General features: G+C 38.5%; 1 protein-coding gene across 1 annotated transcript; it reads left to right on the plus strand.

The window, feature by feature from the left end:
• Positions 1–8,532: 8,532 nt before the first annotated feature.
• Positions 8,533–12,495, plus strand: LOC141607781 (putative 1-deoxy-D-xylulose-5-phosphate synthase 2, chloroplastic). Its single transcript, XM_074427132.1, has 10 exons — positions 8,533–8,694; positions 9,138–9,314; positions 9,579–9,743; positions 9,977–10,127; positions 10,350–10,591; positions 10,763–10,970; positions 11,061–11,374; positions 11,457–11,738; positions 11,849–12,133; positions 12,221–12,495. Exons 1-10 carry the CDS (start codon positions 8,614–8,616, stop codon positions 12,356–12,358), a joined length of 2,043 nt encoding a protein of 680 aa, XP_074283233.1. The 5' UTR covers positions 8,533–8,613; the 3' UTR covers positions 12,359–12,495.
• Positions 12,496–21,907: the final 9,412 nt, after the last annotated feature.

Consider the following 21,907-nt stretch of genomic DNA (forward strand, 5'->3'; position numbering starts at 1 on the left):
TCTAGTCTGAGCCCTTCCCGAAGATGGGTTTGCTGCTACCTGGGAACTCTGACTTTGTTTGGCTGCTGGTATCTGAGCAGCAGTGGTGATTTTACCCGGTTATGCGCGCCGCCGCCGCCGAGGGAGATGGTATCCGTGTTCTTCTTTGAAGGGGGCGGCACCTGTGTTATTGGTGCACCGCCGACGTTGCCTGAGGTTGTTTCTTTGTGTCCGGACATGTTTTGACTGTTGAGTAGACTGACTAACGAAGACGACCACTATGCCCCACGGTGGGCGCCAAACTGTTTTGGTAAATTGACTAACGAAGACGACCACCAGAATGTTACAATCTTGTCTAGTTAGCCTCCCAGCCTGAATTGGTATACCTAGATATTTAAAACGTAAACAACTTTCATTGAAACCTGAAACCTGGAGTATATCCTGCCTCACTCCCTCTGTCACTCCTGTAAATACCGCCACCTCAGACTTGGATACATTCCCTTTTAATCCAGAAGTAGTAGAGAATGTTGAGAAGGCCCTTAACATCAACATTATAGATCTTGTATCCCCTTTGCAAACCATCAACATGTCATTACCAAATAGCAAATGATTCAGTTTGAGACCAACACATAACAGATGATACCTAAAATGCCATTTTTGGTTCGCATACTCAAACACCCTGATTAGGTATTCCATGAAAATTGTAAATAATAAAGGTGATATAAGGTCCCTTGCCTTAAGCCTCTCTGACTAGGAAAATAACCAAAATTTACTCCATTCAAATTTAAGGAAAAGGTAAAGGTTGTTATTATGTCTTAACATAGATAGATGTTATTATGTCTTTTACCACTTATTATTTACTTATAGTTCTCACATGATTCACATATATAGTTGTTGAGTAGGTCTACTGAGAGACGGTCTCTCAATAAGTTTATTGAGAGATTATTTTATAATTTTAAGAAAAAAGAAGTACTATAGGTAATAAAATAGGTACAAATCATGATTAAAGTTAAAATTGGTAAATTTATTATGTAAATAGGTACAAAATTACTATCTCACGATCAACAACAAAAGGGTCAGGAAATACAAATAAAAGAATACGGAAGACTTGTCTCTCAATAACTTATTGAAAGACCGTCTCTCCCAAGTTTTAGTGATAGTTGTTTACTTATTCCTTATTACTTAATTATGATGCGATGTGACTGGGAGAGCCTTTAATTATTCTCCTCTACTGTTGTATTCATTTTTAATAAATGAAGTAACTTTTAAGTATCGAATGGACTATTAAATTAGCGGTTTATAATAATTTACCCAATAAAATAAAAGTGAATATTATCAAATCCAGAATTATAAGAAATTATCATTACGATAAAATCGCGGGTGTTACAAAGCAAACAAGAAATAATGATAAGTGTGCAATATAAATATTCGGGTTAGGTTATATAAATGTGTCAGTTCGAATTTTGGGTCAAACTCAATTTCACAGTTCAAATGTTTTAGATCGGGTTGAGATCTAATTATTCGTATGAGTTCAATTCGAGTTTAGTCAGTTTTACAAGGCCCATTGAACCATCAAATGACCCGTAGTTTATCTAGCATCATTATCTAGTTTCAACAAGTCTTGCTTAAGATAGAGTATCTGTCGTAATCTTAAGATGGGTCAAATAATACTATATAGTGGTAAAAAAGACAACACTAGGTATTTTAGACAAATTGTTACGTAATTTATTATGTATTTAACACGTTTTAAGTTAAGACCAATCATGTCTCACATGAGAATTTGTGATCTATTTTACCGGATCGGGTTGTAACTACGAAGATGTGTCGCTTCTAGCGAAGGAGTGCAAAACTTTGTCTGAGAGAAAGAAAGACAAATTTTCCACACATTATTTATTGGTTTTGGTCAATTAAGCAAATAGTTCTACATAATAGTCAAATTGGAAAAGCTGACATCATCGCTTTCCAATTGCAGATTGCTACTAGGTCTTTTCGAATTGATTTTTTCTTTCATTAAAAACGTGTTTTGCCTGCTAATTTCTGCTAGGGCCGAATCGACTGCTTAATCATTCATATATGAATCTATTTCACATTAGTTGTCTAAAAAATGTATTTCATATTGCCTTTATTTACTACTCACAATTTTCAATAGTTTTCCCGACTAAATAAGCAAACAAGATTATATTCATTAAATTATTATCTTTTAATTAAGATATAATCTTTATTTATTATAATCTTTTTTAACTAAATTACTCCCTTCATACCACATCAATGGTAATATTGACTTTTTCACACTTGTCGAGACACGTTTTATAACGTGAATATCTTTAGTTACACATTACGGAGTATTAAAAGTTATAAAAAATTGATATTCTTATAGCATTCATGACGATAAATCAAACAAGATTTCACATGACTATATTTTGTCTTATAGATTAAGAATAACATCAAAGATTCTCTACTATCATGAATAGTGTCAAAAAGTCAATCTTACCATTGGTATGGTATGGAGGGAGTATAATCTTTTAAATAAAATAAAATAGAACTGGTATAAATCTAAAATTCTTAGATGAAAAACTTATAAATCGATATTATTAGTTTCTATAAAAAAAAAAAAAAAAAAACTTACCGCGTACTTAACTAATTTAAAAAAAATTATGAACTGATATTATAAATTTCGTCAAAAAAAAACAAAGAAAAAAAAAAACCAAACAAAACCGTAAAATTATTTAAGAAAATTTATAAATTGATCATTAGTTTTGTGGTAAAAAAATTTCATTTAAATAGATATTTCACGATTTTACTCAATTCTTTTGATTAGTTTTCCATATCAATTTTTTATCCTCATATTAAAATATAAAAAATTAATAATATGTCAATTTTAAATCTATAGATAATACATTATATAAAGTAAAGGATTTATAAATACTGCGCATGCATTCACGAGATTCATACTAGTTTCAAAATAACAAAATAAAGACTTCTTTAAAATGGTTAATTCCCCCCCCCCCCCCCCTAACACGACTATATCCGTTTTATAACTAAACGGATCAAATCCCCTATTTACTAAAAGAATAGGCGAAGCCCCAAATTTTCTCGCTTAAACATATTTTCTATAATAAAGTTTAGTTATTTTTAGCATATTCTATTGTTCTATAAGTATGGTGAACTATAATACACAGAATCTCCCCTATTTATTAAAAGAATAGGCGAAACCCCAAATTTTCCCGCCTAACCATATTTTCTAAATGGCAAATTTAACAAAAATAACCCAACCTTTAATATGTCTTCCAGAAATAATCCAACCTTTTAACTTAAATAATAATAATCCAACCTTTGTATTTTTGTCACAAAAATATCCCAAAATCTCACCAAAACTAATTTCTACCTAATATTGAGAAATGATAATTTGTAAAATAGTTTCATAAATATTTAGATAAATTTTATTTTGCGATATAATACTTAAAAAAAAATCATAACCAAAAAATTTGAAAAATTATAATTTCCTTGGAAAATTAATTAATAAAACAAATATATAGTTTTTTGAAAAAAAAAATAGTTTGGAAAAGATTGCAAGTTTCAAACTTTTTTAATGTTAGCGAAAATTTGTAAAGTTGATAGCCTGTTTGGGATTTCTCAATGAATAAAAAGTTTGGTGAAGATGAAAGTTTGGATCTATTTAATTTTCTACTTGATTATTTGATTTTATGTAGTGTTAATAAACTTTATATAAAGATTTATGAAATTGTTTTACAAAATATCATTTCTCAATATTAGGTACAAATTAATTTAGGTGAGATTTTGGGATATTTTTGTGACAAAAATACAAAGGTTGGATTATTATTGTTTAAGTTAAAAGGTTGGGTTATTTCTGGAAGAGATATCAAAGGTTGGGTTATTTTTGTCAAATTTACCTTTCTAAATTAAAGTTTAGTTATTTTTATCATATTCTATTGTTCTATAAGTATGGTAGACTATAATACACATAATCTTTCAGATTTATATATTTATGTCATTTACTCCAATCTACACAAAATTATCTCCAATCTTTCAGAGTAGTATTTTACATTCTACACAAAATTATCTCCAATCTTTTTATGATATAAAAAGGAATTCTTTTTTTTTTTGTTTAAAGAATCATACGAAAAAAATTCATTGATTTTCTATGATAAATAGTTGCGGCTAAAAATATATTATTAGTAAAATTTTATAAAATAACACCATTAATCTCTCGCAATAGGAAAATTTTCATTGAAATACTCATTTCATGAATAGTACGATTTTGACTTTGATTTTTCAAATAAAAATATAACGATGAGAAATGTAAAAAAAACAGATTAGTTAATTTAAATTTCATAAATATAATATACTAAAAAAAGTAAAACTCTATATATACCGTGCATACATTGCACAGGAGCTAAACTAGCACTCCCTCCAAGTTTTTTCAATCTTCCCTATTTCCCTTTTGAAACTATTTTCACTACAAGAAATCATGACAAGGGTATTATACCGTTGCCCTTAGATTTCATACGGATTTTGGGATAAGATTCTACAATCGCCAATTTGGTGACTGTTTTCCGCCGCCCGCTTTTTTTTCTGTCGACAAATTGGCGACTGGACTTACAGTCGCCTACTTTAGTCTTTAGACGCCTTTAACGGGTATTCTTGTAGTGTTTTCTATCTGCCCCTTTCCTTTTTTGATACACTTTTATTAATTCTTTATTCATCCTCTCTTCTAAAAAAGCAACAACTTTCACAACTTTATTCATTATTTATTCATTTTTTATTTTTTATTATTTTCTCTCTACACAACTCACACTACTTTATCCATTTTTCTATTGTTTTTTCTTATTTTTGATGCAAAAAGTAAAGGGGGAGACTCAAAACACTTGGAGGGAGTATAAGAATATTTAGATAGATAAAACAAACTTTTTTTTATTCCTTATATATTTACTCCCTCCATCTCAATCATTTGTTTGCTTTTGTTTAAATACCCCTCACAAGAAAGAAAGAAAGAAAGAAAGAAAGAAAGAAAGAAAGAAAGAAAGAAAAAAAAAAAAACGTCAAACAAATTATTGGGATAAAGGAAATATTATTGACTTATCTATATAAATGAGTACAACAATATTTAACCCGTATTAATAATATAATGAGATATTCATTTAAACAAGAATTTTAGTTTTTAAAACTATGTCATATCAAATTATTTCCCTTCATTTCACGTCACAAAAACCTCTCCTTGTACCTATTTTTGTTGTGTACGCATTATTATTTCCCCTCATTTTATGTAGTTATAGGTAGGGGGTGAGCAAAATCGTGTATCCGATACGGTTTTTAAAACCGTATCGGGTATACGGTTTTAAAAATCGACAAAATCACTATACGGATCCGATACGGTTTAACAGGAATATACGGTTTTCGGGTACCCGGAAAAACCGTGTATACGAAATCCGTATATACGGATACGGTTTGGTGACAAATGCCCAATTAAACATTGTAATTATTCAAGAGCTAATAATTACCTCTAATATGACCACCTCTTATAAAGGGCTGATTTTTGTTTATTGAGATAAGTTAGTAAAAAAAGTCATAAAAAACATTATAAGAGTGGACTTGAATGAGGAACTTTGCATTTTTTTTATTTTTTTTTATACAAAAACTTCAAACCACGTCAGAAACCGTATATACAGTTTCGTTTTTGCCCGACCTGAATACGGTACGGTTTTTATAAAACCGTATCGTATATACGGATTTTCGTATCGTATATACGGAAATCCGTATAACTCAAACCGTATACCGTATCGTATCCGTATTATAAAACTGTATCCCTAATTCGTATAACTCAAACCTAAAATGGTTTAAAGTGGGCTGTAAATTCCAAAATTCCAAAACGATACGGTTTAAAGTGGGCTGTAAATTCCAAAATTCCAAAATAAAGACTTCTTTAAAATGGTTAGTCCCCCTAGCACGAATATTTTATAACTAAAACGGATCAAATTCCCTTATCCCCCTTACTCCTTACTAATGCGAGAATAAAAATTCTTAAAAGTTTTCCCTCCAAACTCCGTGTGTGTTGGCCTTGCTTTTCAAAGTGTTTTTGGCTTTAAACACACTTTTTGGCCAAACATATCATATATCTAAAAGGTAATAGTAGATTCTCAAAAGCTCAAATACCATGTTTTTGCCCATAAAAATAGAAGCATCAATTTGATGTTCTGTTTCTTGAAACCTACTTTTGAAAAGCTAAGCTTAAAAAATATAAACTCATTTTTAGCAAACTAGGCTAAACAAGCTCTTCATCTACTTATATAATGAAAGAAATGAGCTTTTCCCATTAAACTATTATCTTTTTTAAAAGCATGATTTTTTTCATTAAATTCTAAATTATAATTATACTGTTTTAATCAAAATAAAATAAAAGGGTTATAAAATTATAAAATACAAAATTGCTAATTTTTCTTAGAAAATGACTTGATGCATACTTACATTGTATAAAACAATAAAATAAATAATGTTATTAGTTTCGTGAAAAAAAAAAAGTTCATTATGATAATTTAAGAACAGTTCTAAATTAAAATCATTAACTTTGTGATTAAAACAAGGATCTCATTTCATACTCAATTTTTTTTATTATTTTGGCTGTTTAATATTTGGGAAGTGATAAATAACCTAGTGGATTGTATTTAAGGAACTAAAAAAGGACTAAATACGTAATTCATGCGTTAATTGCACTGATTCATGTGCAATTTATTCCCTAATTTAAAAGGGTGTTAAATGTTTAAATACAACCCATTATTGGGTTGTATTTATCATTTTCCTTAATATTTTTCCTCATATCAAAACACGATGAGGTGAAATATGAAAATATTAAGGTATAAATTTGTAATGAAAAAGTAATAAACTAAAAAGTAAAAACTCTATAAATACCGCGCATTTATTGCGCGGGATCTATACTAGTTATTTAGTAAAAGAATATGTGAACTCGTAAATTTTTCCTCAAAAAAACATCTTTTTAAATAAGGAAGCTATTAAGAATTCAAGTTTATTTATTAAATAAGGAAATTAATTATTATATTCTTATCTTTCATTAAAATTAATCTTTTTATCAAATTATATAATTTTCACTGTACTGAACTCTGAATTAAATTAATTAAAATATAAATAATATAAAACTATAAACTGCTAAATCTTTTATTAATGCTATTACTAGTTTAAAAGTCCGTACTTCGTATGGGTTAATGATTTTGATTATTTTAAAATCAAGTGATTTATCAATAAGATGTTACGATTATTATAATGACATGTGTGAATTTAAAGCGACAACTCGTGTCACATTCAACAAATCAATATATATTTTATTTGAACCATATATCTACCCTTCAAATAGTAATGATTTATTCACACATTGTCATGCTACTTGCTAGTCCTCTTTCTGCGTGATATATACATATATGTATATAAATTATATATGTACATATACGTGTTCCTTAGGTATCACACTCTAGGTTGAAAGCTCGTGCGTTGCAACGGAGTAATTAACTTAGTTATAATTATAATGAAAAAACGTTATTAGGGTTTAATGTTTACATCTTATGTCCAATCATTTGTTTACATATGATTAAAATATCTCTTTTAAAGAAAAATAAAAGATAAATACGTGTGATGAATATGGTAGACTACATTTCGTTGATACTTAACATTGAATTTGTTTATTTTGAAATCAAGTCATCATATAAACTACATATACGGAGCATTGTTTTATTGGTACGGACATTTCTCTTTTCAAATCAAATATTTAATTAACTATATCATTATAAGATGTAAGAGATTCCATTAAATTGAGCATTTTATCGCTCTTTCTCCCACCTAAAAAAATGTTCAAACTTGAAAAATGAATATTTAATGTAACGTTACATTTAAAGTCTCTTATTGCTAAATTACATATACTGATGTATGTTCGTTATTTAAAATTCGGCTTGAAAAATAAAAAATAAATAACTTATTGCTAAACTACTAAATTTGAGTAAAAAAGGAGATGATATAACTATATGTAATTATATAATTGCAAAACTATCAAATTCAAAAGCATAACTTTTATAAGCTTATAACTATTTATCGTTTTTATAGAAAAAGTTAAAATAAATTTATGTTCTGTTTTATTTTAATAATCGTTTTAGGATGTTGCAGATAAATTAATAAAGTGTTAGTCTTATAAGTTATATGCAATTATTGATCTTTAAAATTATATAATAAGTATTTTCCATCAATATAATTGTTTAAATTACATAATTTTAACACGACTTTTAATATGAGACAAAGAGAGCAATAAAATGTACAATAAGTACTAATGAATGAGACGCGCATAAGAAATAAGTAAACAAATAACCGGAATGGAGGGAGTAACTATTTAAAAAATTTTCGCATGTTCGCATTAGTACGCCAACCTTCCTAGCATTTGCTTCATCAGATAATTCATATTATTGCAAATTTGCAAAATGCACATTTTTAGTTGGTCTATGTATAAAACTTTCTATATATATCGCAAATCTCTGGTGACCACAATACACACAAAATCATTAGTCAAAGTAAATCACAAAGCAATTCTGTTTCTATTTGGGATTAACAATAGTCCTTGTGATGGAAGGAGTTACTGCAATTTTACGTTCATCTTTTTTAACAGCACTTTGTTGTAATAACCCCATAAAAACAACAAAACAGGTACGTAGTTCATCGTAATTTATATGCTCCATTGCTCCCTTTTTGTTGCTGAATGACTATTCTACATTAGTACTTTTACTTCTAGGGTGTATGTGAATATTTGTGCAATGTCGTAAGAATATTACATTAAGAACGGTGCAAATTGTATTTTTACAATGTCGAGGAGGGTGACTACTGAGTGTCTTTGCTAGCTTCCTGAGTCGGTCTCCCTCTATCGCCAATTTGTTTTGGAGTGGAAGTTTCCTCCTTTGGCTTATGAAGCAGAGTCTCTCTCCTCCATTTGGGTGTGTCAAGCCAGTTTGCAAGATTTAACAGTACAGTGCCCTCTGACGCTAGCTATAATCCAACATCCGCCACCATATATATGACCCCGGCCCATAGTCATCAAATAAAGACGAAATTTGCATCAACTGATCAGTCACCTAAATAAATTGTATTCACAGGTTTCCATGAGTAACGTGATAAGATGTGGTAGCAGTAGTAGTAGAATTAAAACTACAAAGCTTATTAGTTCAACAAGAAATGAGGCACGGAAAGTTGAGTTCACAGGAGAAAAGCCACCAACTCCTTTACTGGATACCGTTTATGCTCCACTTCAACTCAAACGCCTTTTAACAGCGGTAAATATATCACTCTCATCTTATATTTTGTGTTTTCCCTTTTTTTTTATATAAGTTGGTCATCAATGTGAAGACTTATCGTGTCAGTATGACGGTTTTTTCAGTTTAATTGAAATTCTTTGGAGGACAATTTAGAAAGTCAGCATGAGGGCATTTGTTAAAAAAATTAATGTTTTTGTTACTCTAAAATAGGCTTGATGTTTGTTAGTTGGAGTTAATTATTATAAGAGAGAGAATTGAATAAAAATTATGGATTATTGGTAGGAACTTGAACAATTAGCAGCAGAGCTAAGGGCAGAAATAGTCTACACGGTGGCGGAGACCGGTGGACATTTGAGCTCGAACCTAGGGGTGGTCGACTTAACGGTGGCTCTTCACCATGTTTTTGATACTCCCCATGACAAGCTCATATGGGATGTTGGACATCAGGTGATTTACATTCTATGCATCATTTTGGTCTAGTAGATCCTAAGACTTGATCGCCGGACCTTGTATGGAGGACAATATTATAACAATCTAGCTACTGAATATCGATTTGTACTTTGTATGACGCAGCTGATTATTTACATTTATTTTTTTTAAGTGGAGTTTTCAAATTCATATGAAATCAATCAAGTCCGAGGTGCGTATCTACCGAGATAATATTGTTAAAAAAATTGCAGGCATACGCTCACAAAATTCTTACTGGAAGAAGATCCAAGATGCAGAATATAAGGAAGACATCCGGGCTAGCTGGATTTCCAAAGAGAGATGAAAGTATTCATGATGCTTTTGGTACCGGCCATAGCTCTACTAGCATTTCTGCTGCCCTTGGTAAACTACATCTGTACCCTATTCATCTCGCGTTAAAATAGATCCTAGAGACCGCACAAAATCAAATACGGAGTAAGAAATTTAACGTAAAACTGTGGCACTATTGTGTATTCCTCAAAAAAATAATCACTCTGATAAGTTTACGAGCTACGCTACTAATAATAATAAAACATGATTCACGAAATTAAATATAACGTTCTTGGTAATTGAATGCAAATGCAGGAATGGCGGTTGGTAGAGATCTATTAGGAAGAAATAACACGGTCGTTGCTGTAATTGGAGACGGGGCCATGAGTGCAGGACAAGCATACGAAGCCTTAAACAATGCAGGATTTCTAGATTCTAATTTGATTGTCATACTAAATGACAATAAGCAAGTGTCCCTCCCCACATCAACTCTTGACGGGCCTACTCATCCTGTAGGTGCGCTCAGTGGTGCTCTCTCTAAACTCTGTGAATCTAAGGTAATGCTTTGAAAGAAGTAAATGCTGTTAGCTTAACTCGTATTATCATTTTACTTGATTAAGCTAAATGATTGTCTATCACTGATTGGACGGGTCATCATCAAGTCGTATCTCATCTTAAACATGTTGATGCATTTCTGACTGACGATTACTCAACATTCTTCTCTGCAGAGCATTTCACAGCAAAGTAGTCCCTCTTTGTTTGAGCACCTTGGCATGAACTATATTGGCCCCGTAGATGGTCATAATATACAAGACTTGATAGCGGTGTTGACACAAGTTAAACAAACACCGGTATTCGGACCAACTCTAATTCATGTAGTCACTGAGAAGGGGAAGGGCTATCCACCTGCTGAAAGAGCCCTTGATAAAATGCATGGTAAATTTAACCTGAATTTCGAGTCGATACTCTATATTAGGAGGCTAAGTTCCTCCATCTGCTTAACACAAATTGGTTTTGTTTATGTAGGGGTTGTAAAATTTGACCCAATATCGGGAAAGCAGTACAAGCCTAAACCTGCTGATGGGACGGTCTCATATACAGAATACTTTGCCAAGGCATTAACGAAAGAAGCCGAGGTGGAGGACAAGATTGTGGCTATTCATGCCGCAATGGGGGGAGGAACGGGTTTGAACCATTTTCAACAGAGATTCCCACATCGGTGTTTCGATGTAGGAATAGCAGAGCAGCATGCTGTAACATTTGCAGCAGGCTTAGCTGCTGAAGGTCTCAAGCCTTTTTGTGCCATCTACTCGACATTCCTTCAACGTGGCTTTGATCAGGTACAACTATCGGTCTGTTGTTTCTATGTTCATCTTAATTATGGCTAATTCGAGTAAATAACATTATGCAATGAATATGCAGGTGATGCATGATGTGGATCTTCAAAAATTACCAATCAGATTTGCAATAGATAGAGCAGGTTTGGTGGGTGCAGATGGACCAACCCATTGTGGTGCATTCGATACAACCTACATGGCTTGTTTACCAAATATGGTGGTCATGGCTCCCTCGGATGAATCGGAGCTGATAAACATGGTTGCAACTGCGGTAGCAATTGATGACAGACCAAGTTGTTTCAGATACCCTCGGGGAAATGGCATCGGAGTACCAATTTCACCTGATTTTAAGGGAACGCCACTTGAGGTCAGAATAACATGTGCATCTTGCAATGCTAATAAGCATATTTCACTTTCATTACATTGTCATGCTGAGTATAATAATTCTGAATTCCGTATTCACCTATGACACAATAGGTAGGAAAGGGGAGAATATTGGTTGAAGGGAGTAAAGTTGCACTATTGGGTTATGGCTCAATGGTTCAGAAGTGTCTCGAAGCCTCACGTTTTCTCAAAAGACGAGAAATATCAGTGACAGTGGCAGACGCAAGGTTCTGCAAACCTCTAGATGGAACTCTGGTAAAGCAGCTAGCAATTGAACATGAAATACTCATAACAGTGGAGGAGGGTTCTATAGGAGGTTTTGGTACTCATGTCACTCAGTTTCTTAGTCTAAATGGCTTATTGGACGGAACCCTTAAGGTATATATCTGGACTGTGTTTCGATGAATTTAACATTATAGGCCATCCGATTTTTCATAATTAAGTGCCTTGTTTGAATAAATGCAGCTAAGATCAATGGTACTCCCTGATAAATACATAAATCACGGAGCTTACGAAGATCAACTAGAAGAAGCTGGATTGACAGCAAAACATATCGAAACAACAGTGTTGTCTCTGCTGGGATGCATAAGATATGACTCTTGATTAATGTAAATAAAGATTAAAGGAAAGTTTAATGGAAATAGTCCCAAGTATGCATTAACTTCTTAATTTAAAACGCAAGTATCAATTTCCTCAAAGTAATCCCAAGTTTAAAAGACATGATTTGGATTTCGTACCCCAACTAACTGTCTAACTGTGTTAATTATTTATTAACTTGTTATGCTGCAATAAATGGCCTGGTTTATTGCATATGGGAAGTCAGGAACAAATGTTGGGTAGATCATTGTGTGAAAACACCAGCTGCGGTGATCACAAGCATTCAGGGCTAGTCTTAGATGGAGACTACAGAGAGAGGATTTTGATACAAGGCGGGCTGCTAGTACTCTTATTTGGTTTGTTTGGAGGGTTTAAATAGGAAAGAGTAGTTTGTTGGAAAATGATCAACAGAATGTATGGTGTGATATATCTTTGATAATTGGATTCTTCGTGTAAATGTCAAAATTCAGGAGTATCGAGTGAATTTTTTGGTTTAAAAGATACTGCAACATGCTTACATGCATACTATTATTAGGGAGTAGATGATAAAAATCCTCTTTACAGATGACACTGTCAAAGTGTCAACGCACCAAAAAAAAAAAAAAACAGATGACACTGTCAAAGTGGCCAAGTGGGACAACATAAATCATAAATGCATGTTTACAAATACTAACTGGCAACTTTGACAAAATCTCAGCGAAGTAAAGCTTACCCACTATGGCCACAAATACTTGTCTTATGGGAAAAACAACTGACATATTGATTTTCCTTCACTCTCCCTTTTCCTTCACAAGCTTATATCCCGTCAAGTATTACGCACATGAATAGATAAGACGAAAATTAGAATTACAACAAAAATCACCACACAAATCTTAAACAGGTCATGTTGTTAGGCCCAAAATATGGATATGGGCTGACTTGGGGCAACAGACCTGGGAGCGCCACGGGATGCAGGATATCAGGGAGCCAGGGTGCCAGCATCAGCAAGTAGCGCAGGAAGTGGGCTTTGATCCACACGGACGAAGCTTGTGAAAGTCCAATGACTTGCGAGATCCGAAGAAAGGAGAGACCTACCCATTGTTGAATTAGGAATAACTTGGAGGAAAAGCAAGAAACCCTAACCCGACGAGCTCTCCTATATAAAGAGCTTCGATGCAGAAAAGAAGGATCATCAGAATATACGAGAATTACACCTTAGCATTCATAGCAAGTATACGAACTGTATTTCCTCTCGAATTATAGTGAAAATATTGGTGGGATTCCGTCTCCCCCCGCGGTTGTTTCCCACATCGGGTTTTCCGCGTCACCAAAATTGCTTGTGTTCTTTATTTACATCGCACATACAAACCAACATACAACATACAATCAATTCACAACGTTGACCTAACGCTAAGACCACTTTAACCCTAAATTGGTAGAAATTTACCAAAACAGTTTGGCGCCCACCGTGGGGCATAGTGGTCGTCTTCGTTAGTCAGTCTACTCAACAATTAAAACATGTCCGGACACAAAGAAACAACCTCAGGCAACATCGGCGGCGCACCAGGAACACAGGTGCCGCCCTCTTCAGCAGCAACACAAATACCATCTCCCTCGGCAGCAGCAGTCGCACGTACAACTTCGGGTAAAATCACCACTGCTGCTCAGATACCAGCAGCCAAGCAAAGTCAGAGTTCCCAAGCCGCAGCAAGCCCATCCTCGGGAAAGGCTCAGATTAAAGATCCAGGATTCGCCCAGGGACAGCAGGGAGTCCCGCAATCAGAAAGGGGAGCACAACCCAGGAAACAAATTCAGGCACCTTCGAGTCCTACCAGCATCATGATAAGCGGATTGGACACATTAGCCAGAACCATCAGGACTATGCAGAGCGAGAATAGGAGCATGAGATCCCAGATGGAGGAGGACAACAACCTCCTCCGAGCACAGATCAACGAATTAAGAAACCAGACCGCTAGTCCATTACAGGATGCAAGAAGACAATTTGGAAGGCCGTCGGCGAGAAAATAGGGATCGAAGGCAGCCACGGGTATTACCACGCGAAGTAGCACTCAGGCTGGACATGGAAGGAACACCACAGCCACGAGGAGGCCTGGTCCCAACAGGGTTGGGGGCACTAACACCAGATGAGGAACCAATGCGCCAGGAACCTACACCAACGTCAGGCGTGCTGGGACCACAAAGAAGTAGGGCCACAATTACAGTCCCAGTAACCAGGATGCCAGCTGCGAATCAAGGCGAATATACCTGGGAAGACACTCCGGTGGCAGCAACATCGCAGGCACGTCAAACAGAAATCCTGGAACAACGGAACTTCATACAAGGAGCAGCTCCACAGGAGCATCAGCGACCCTCCGGAAGAGAGACATACATAGAACATCAGTACCAGGAACTACGAAGCCTCCTCAGGAGGGTCCCCGGCATGCCTCTGCCTATGGAGATGGTCGCACCCGAAAAGCTACGCCGATTCACCATTTACGACGATATAGCCACGGTGGCCTTACCAAAAGGATTTAGCGTCCCAACAATGACTCTCTTTGATGGAACCACGGACCCCGTGATCACATCGATCAATTCAAGCGAAAGATGATGGTCACCACGGCCACGGGAGCCTCAAAAGAGGCATGTATGTGTAAGGGATTTGGTTCGACCCTAACCGGAGCGAATTACAATGGTTCGTCGGTCTACCTAATGGAACCATATCATCATTCGCCGACTTGGTCAACGCTTTCAACCAACGGTTCTCCGGCGGCCGCAGAACACCCAAGCGGCCAAGTGACTGTACGGGATCGTTCGGAGATAGGGGAATCAATCAAGGACTACGTCACTAGGTTCAACGCAAAAAAGTCTCAATACGAGTGCGATATGTCCACTTTGCTATCAACGCCTTCAGGGCGGGGCTGGATAAGGAATCAAACCTCTACAAAGAATTAACTATGTATCCTTGTGAGAGATTCGAGGAAGTTCAACAGAGAGCTACTTGCAGCGTTAAGATTGGAAGAAGATATACGAGGCTAGAAAGGGTACAGCAGGCTTCGACAAGACAAGCAGGAAATTCGCACCAGAAAAGAAGGATGACAGAATTAAGCCATACAGCAGACCTAATATCAGCAGGGTAGCAGAAAAAGCTCAGCAAATTGACAATTCTCCGCACCCTCCTAAGCTATCTGAATACGGATTCAACACGGGAATGGAAGGGTTGTTGAAAGCACTTAGAAACCTGGGTGACCAGGTGAGATGGCCAAAGCCACCCACCCAGGATAGGCCAAATGACGACAGAGACAGCAGTAAAAGGTGTGAATGGCACCAAGACATAGGACATAGGACCGAAGATTGCTACAAATTGCGGAGGGAGGTGAAGTTCCAGGTACGCAAAGGAAACTTGGACCACCTGTTATCACGTGGGGGCAAGCAGGACAGAAGAGAAGCAGCAAATCAGGTACTTCCTTCTGCTCCACCCGTATGCACGAAGATTATTAACGTGATAACAGTCGGGTCCGAGCTAGCAGGTTTGACGTATTCCGCCGCGAAGAGAAAAGCCACCGGAAGTAAAGGGGGTCATCCAGAAACCTCGTACAGAGTAAGCCAGAGCAATTTACCCCCAATAACTTTCGATGAAACCGACATGGAAAGCGGCGCAGAACAGCATGATGATGCCTTGACCATAACATTATCCATTGGCAATTGCACTGTACGGAAAGCATTGGTAGATACAGGGAGCTCCGTGAACCTTATCATGCTCGAAACCCTCAGAACCATGGGTTTCGATAAAGAAAACCTGATAAAGAAATCTGTGCCACTGGTGGGATTTAGTGGGGAGACTGCACATTCAGTAGGTGAGATAACCATCCCAACATATATTAAAGGAGTTAATAAACTGGTAAGATACCTAATCATCGAAGGTCCAACCACCTACAACGTGATACTGGGAAGACCGTGGTTGCATCAGATGAAGGCAGTACCTTCAACATATCATCAGTGTCTCAAGTTCCCAACCCCATGGGGCACAGTTACGGTAAAAGGAGATCAAGAGGAATCCAGAAACTGCTATACCCAAGCCCTCAAAGCTACAACCAAGCTCCCCTCATAGCAATTACAGGACCGGGGCACCTCGACAGAATACAAGGAGCCTCCCTCAGAGGAGTTGGACCAAATACACCTGGACGAGGGGCACCCGGATAGAACAGTGTTGATTGGGGCCACCTGCAGTGAAGAACTGCGCAACCAGCTGATTCAATTTCTCAAGAGCAACATGGATTGCTTCGCCTGGTCCCACAATGATATGGTGGGCATAGACCCATCCGTTATTTCACATAAATTAAGCGTAAACCCAAGCTGCACCCCAGTACAGCAGAAGAGAAGAAAATTCGCGGCAGAAAGAAATGAAGTCATCAACAAAGAAGTGGACAGTCTCTTGGCAGCAGATAAAATTAGAGAAGTCAGTTATCCTGAGTGGCTCTCTAACGTAGTAGTGGTACCCAAAAAGAACGGTAAATGGAGGGTATGCGTAGACTTCACAGATCTAAACAAAGTTTGTCCCAAAGATCCCTTCCCACTACCGCATATCGACGCAATGGTGGACGCTACTGCGGGACATGAGGTACTCACTTTCCTCGATGCCTGGAGCGGTTACAATCAAATCAAGATGCATCCACAAGATCAGGAGAAAACAGCATTCATGTCAGAGAGGGGTATATATTGTTACAAGGTCATGCCCTTCGGCCTAAAGAACGCCGGGTCCACCTATCAGCGGTTGGTAAATAAAATGTTCAAGCAGCAAATAGGAAAGACCATGGAAGTATACATTGACGACATGGTGGTGAAATCTAAAAAAGCAGAAATGCACATGGAGCACTTGGCGGATACCTTCCAGACATTGAGGGAATTTAAAATGAAACTTAATCCATCCAAATGCTCGTTTGGGGTGTCCTCCGGAAAATTCCTAGGGTATATGGTGACTCAGAGGGGAATTGAGGCAAGCAAAGAGCAGATAAGAGCAATACTCCAACTGGAATCACCCCAGAAGCCAAAAGACGTGCAGAGGCTAGCAGGAAAGGTGGCGGCCCTAAATAGGTTCATATCAAGGGCCTCGGATAGATGCAAACTATTCTATGATATATTGAGGAAGAGTCAGAAATTCGAATGGACTAAAGAGCATGAAAAAGCATTCGCCGAACTCAAAAGCTACCTAAGCACGCCACCATTACTCGCGAAGTCTGAGCAAGGGGAACCACTATTTTTGTATCTGTCAGTCACGGAAGCAGCCGTAAGCGCAGTTCTGGTTAAAGAACAAGAAGGAGTGCAGCATCCCGTATATTATATCAGCAAGTCTCTGCTCCCTGCAGAGACCAGGTACACTTCTTTTGAAAAATTAGCATTGGCTTTGGTTCCTGCCTCTTATAAATCTGCGTAGTACTTTGAATCTCACACCATCCATGTCATAACCAACTACCCGCTAAAGACTATTATGAGGAAGCCTGAACTTTCAGGTAGAATGACTAAGTGGTCAGTGCATCTTAGTGGCTATGACTTACAATTTGAACCCAGAACGGCGATAAAATCCCAAGCCCTAGCAGATTTCGTCTCTGACTTCTGCCCTGCAACTCGTGGGGAAGCAGAAGAAGGAATGCTGACGATGATGGGAAGCCAGGATGGTGAGGTGTGGACCCTGTATATTGACGGAGCCTCAAATGTTAGAGGGGCTGGTGTGGGTTTAGTACTGCGATCTCCTAAAGGGGATATGATAGTGCAAGCCATTAGATGCGAATTCAAGGCGACCAATAATGAGGCCGAGTATGAAGCTCTTATACTTGGGATGCAGATGGCGTCAGGGCTCAAGGTGAGGAACCTGAGGGTATATAGTGACTCCTTACTTGTGGTAAATCATGTGAACAACGAATATGTGGCACGAGATTCAAAGATGATAGCCTACCTAAAGATAGCCACAGAGCATAAATCAAAGTTTAGGACATTCAAGATAACTCAGGTGCCACGAGATCAGAACGTGGAGGCTGATGCCCTGGCTACGCTGGGGGCAACCTTCCAGCCCACAGAGCTGTCAAACATACCGATTACTCACGTGTTGACCCCAGCCATCCAGAAAGAGCCAGACCAGGATTCCACAACAAAGGATGTACACATGCAGTGTGTACAGGGAACCAGAATGCTGGTTTCCCCAGTGGGACAGCAGGATGCAGATTGGAGGATTCCATACCTAAATTGGCTGAGGGATGGGACACTCCCTGAAGACAGAAAGGAAGCACAAAGTTTCAGAATAAAAGCTTCCAGGTATATCATGATCGATAATATTCTCTTGAGAAAATCATTGGCGGGACCATGCCTCGGTGCTTAAGCAAGGAGGAAGCGAAACGATCTTGCAAGACATGCACAATGGAGAATGTGGGAACCACGCTGGAGGACGAAGCCTGTCAAACAAAATCTTAAGGCAGGGGTATTTCTGACCCACAATGCGCGCAGACGCCATAAACCATGCCAAACGTTGTGAATCATGTCAAAAGGCGGCTCCAGCGATTCACCAGTCAGCAGAACCAATGCATCCAATTATCTCTCCATGGCCATTCATGATGTGGGGCATGGACATAGTGGGCAAGCTGCCCAGGGCTCCAGGAAACAGAGTATATATGCTAGTTATGACCGACTACTTCTCAAAGTGGATTGAAGCAGAAGCCATGACAGAGGTAAAAGAACAACAGGTGATCTCTTTCATCAAGCGCAACATCATAAGCAGATTTGGAATACCATTCGAGATCATATGCGACAACGGGTCCCAGTTCATATCAGATAACACCGAAGGCTTCGTGCACGGGAACATAACACCGAGAAAGTCGGCCCCAGTATCCACAAACCAACGGCCAAGCTGAGTCCAGCAATAAAATTATTGTGGAAAACCTCAGGAAGCGGCTGGAAGAATTGGGGGGAAAATGGGCAGATGAATTAACACTGGTACTCTGGTCAGACAGAACAACGCCGAAGATGGCAACAGGACAAACTCCGTTTAGCCTGGTATACGGAGCGGAGGCAGTGATACCCTCAGAAGTCCTAGTACCCACACACAGATACGGCTGTCAGACGGCGGATCAGAATAAAGTCGAAATGACTAGGAGCCTGGATACAGTTGATGAGCTGCGAGAAAGTGCTTACATACGTATGGCATCATATAAGCAATCCGTAGCAAGGACATATAACAAGAATGTCAGAATCAGGACCCTCGAAGTAGGGGACCTAGTACTAAGAAGGGTATTTGAAAATACCAAGAACCACAAGGCAGGCAAGTTCGCCTATAAATGGGAAGGGCCATATCAGGTCGAAAGCGTTATTAAGAATGGGGCATACAGGTTGATGACCATGCACGGTCAAATCCTGGATAAACCCTGGAACATCCGTCACTTGAAACGGTACTTTGTCTGACAAAGTGCCAAAACTTTAGTGTACAAAGGACCCTTCGAAAGTCCGTGAAAAAAAAAAAAAAAGGAGGTGGGGGTTAGTATATGCCTCAGGTATTAGTATGTTTCATAAAAACTTTTTCCTTTTGTTTTTCTTTTTTTAAGTCAGAAAGAGTCGTTTTAAAACCAAGTAGTACAGGCTGTGGCTTCCTGGATCCAGGTGTTGCCTTGGAACACCATGAGACAGCACCAGGTAATTTGCACTACTTTGGACTTTATAATGCTTCTACGAAGAAGGGCTTTGGTACTAATGTTGGTTACTTGTCAGATGAGGCACACTTAGAGGGTCCAGCCCCTGCCATGTGAGGCTACGAAGACGCTTATCTTAAGTCAAGCCACATGGAGAGCATACGCCGAGGTAGCGCGCAGGGTTCGGCATACTAAGACCACCCATACCTTAACGTTAACTCAGTAATTCCTTAGCTAGCTATGTCGTAGATCAATGGGTGCACGCACGGATTTCAAACGTCTGGAACCACAAGGAGCGCAACACTCCTTGTTAGTCAGAAGTATTCAATGAAGGTAAGCTCTAAGTCAGCCAACCCTAGTGATAAGGTATTTCACGTCATGGGTGAAATACGTTATCAACAATCTGTCGCCAGAAACAGGGGCTGTGCACCTGGAGCCAGGTCAGCTTCCTGGGTATATCTATGTGGAATCAAAAACTCCAGAAATTGGTGGCAAAAACACAAGTATAACAAAAGTAGGGCCTGGATTCCTGGGCCCAAAGCTACTTTAAAATAAGGCACCTGCTACCTTTAGCAGCACCGTCAAGAGTTCAACGCCGCACACCTAGGCAGCACACAAACGGACCAAAAAAGAAAATAGTTTTTTACAAAACTTGCGCCACACAGGGCCAAGTCCCCAGATAATTTGAAATAAAATTTAAGAGAGGTCAATCCTCTCAATAGCTGCTTCCTGACTATTGCTCTGCTCCCCATGCTCTATTTGCTTCTCCATTACAGGTGCCGGGACAGCCTCAGGAGTTGCAGTAGCACCATTGCCAGCCTCCACAGCCAGGATCTCCTCCACAGTCCCAGAGATGGCTCCATAAATATCCATGGCTGTGTACTCAGGCTCCGGATTAGCGGCTTGACCTCGGGGAGAAACAGGGCACTCGGTCCATGCCATTGGGAAATGCACGAGCAAACTCGGCCGGCTCCTCTTCCGGGTTCCGGGATGTGTGCCTTCCCTCGGTATAAGCACGGATGCGGTCAATCCGCCCCTCAAAAGCGTGTAGGCTCCCACATTCTTGGCCGATTCGCCATCTCTTCAACGGGCCTCTGCCTTTGTTAACCCGTAAGTCGAACGCAGCTTGGCCTCCCGGGTCCTCGCCACCGATCTTTGGTCGCCTCCTTCTCTGGAAAGCCGTGTGGAGCTGCTCCCTCAACTTGGCACATGTGGTGTGAGCTCCTTGTTCTTCCCCACGAAGCGGACATTCAACCTTAGCCCTCTGCAGCATCTTGCGAAGGTAGAGAGAAGATTGGAGAGCCTGAAACAAAAGAAAAGAACGCGTTAGTCGTGGAAGCACAAGGGCAAAGGGAGAGGAGAAGCAGTAAAAAGGGGCTCACCAGGAAGCAGTGCTCTGCAGCTAGGTCGGTCATTTCCTGGGGGGCGGTAGAATCAAACGCCTTTGAGCAAGCTGGGGTCAGAAACCTTTCTAGTGCAGGCCAGTAGTTGGCTCGGTCAGCGTCCCCAAACTCAGCAGGGAGGCGTAGAAGCAGCTCATCAGAATGAATGGAGGACCCAGGTGCGCGCGATATTGGGGTAGCTTCAATGGGCTCTGGAGCAGGCCTAGAAGAGGATGTTCTTCTTGAGGAGGCAGGAGAGTGAGAGGAGTCAGCAGTTCTCTTCCTGGCGTGGCGCATCAGGATCTCGGAGGCAGATGGTTTAGCACTTCCTACAGGAGCTCAGGAACGCAGGGGTCGAACAAAGAATCAAGAGAGACAGGGAATTCCGAGGGGATTGAGGGGTGTTTACCGAGAAGACATGGTTTCCTCGGTAGCGAGAATCGTCTAAACCAAAGCAAGCGGGAGGGGGAATAATCTACGATCTTCGAGGGATGGAAAAGAGCTTGGCAAATGAAGTATCCTCG

Source organism: Silene latifolia, chromosome 1 (assembly GCF_048544455.1).
Source record: "Silene latifolia isolate original U9 population chromosome 1, ASM4854445v1, whole genome shotgun sequence".
NCBI lineage: Eukaryota > Viridiplantae > Streptophyta > Magnoliopsida > Caryophyllales > Caryophyllaceae > Silene > Silene latifolia.

Excerpts from the sequence above, each read along its gene's own strand:
- LOC141607781 (XM_074427132.1), top strand. The coding sequence starts at position 8,614 with ATGGAAGGAGTTACTGCAATTTTACGTTCATCTTTTTTAACAGCACTT. Across the intron at positions 8,695-9,137 it reads CCATAAAAACAACAAAACAG|GTTTCCATGAGTAACGTGAT; the intron begins GTACGTAGTTCA and ends TTGTATTCACAG. Across the intron at positions 11,375-11,456 it reads TTCAACGTGGCTTTGATCAG|GTGATGCATGATGTGGATCT; the intron begins GTACAACTATCG and ends ATGAATATGCAG.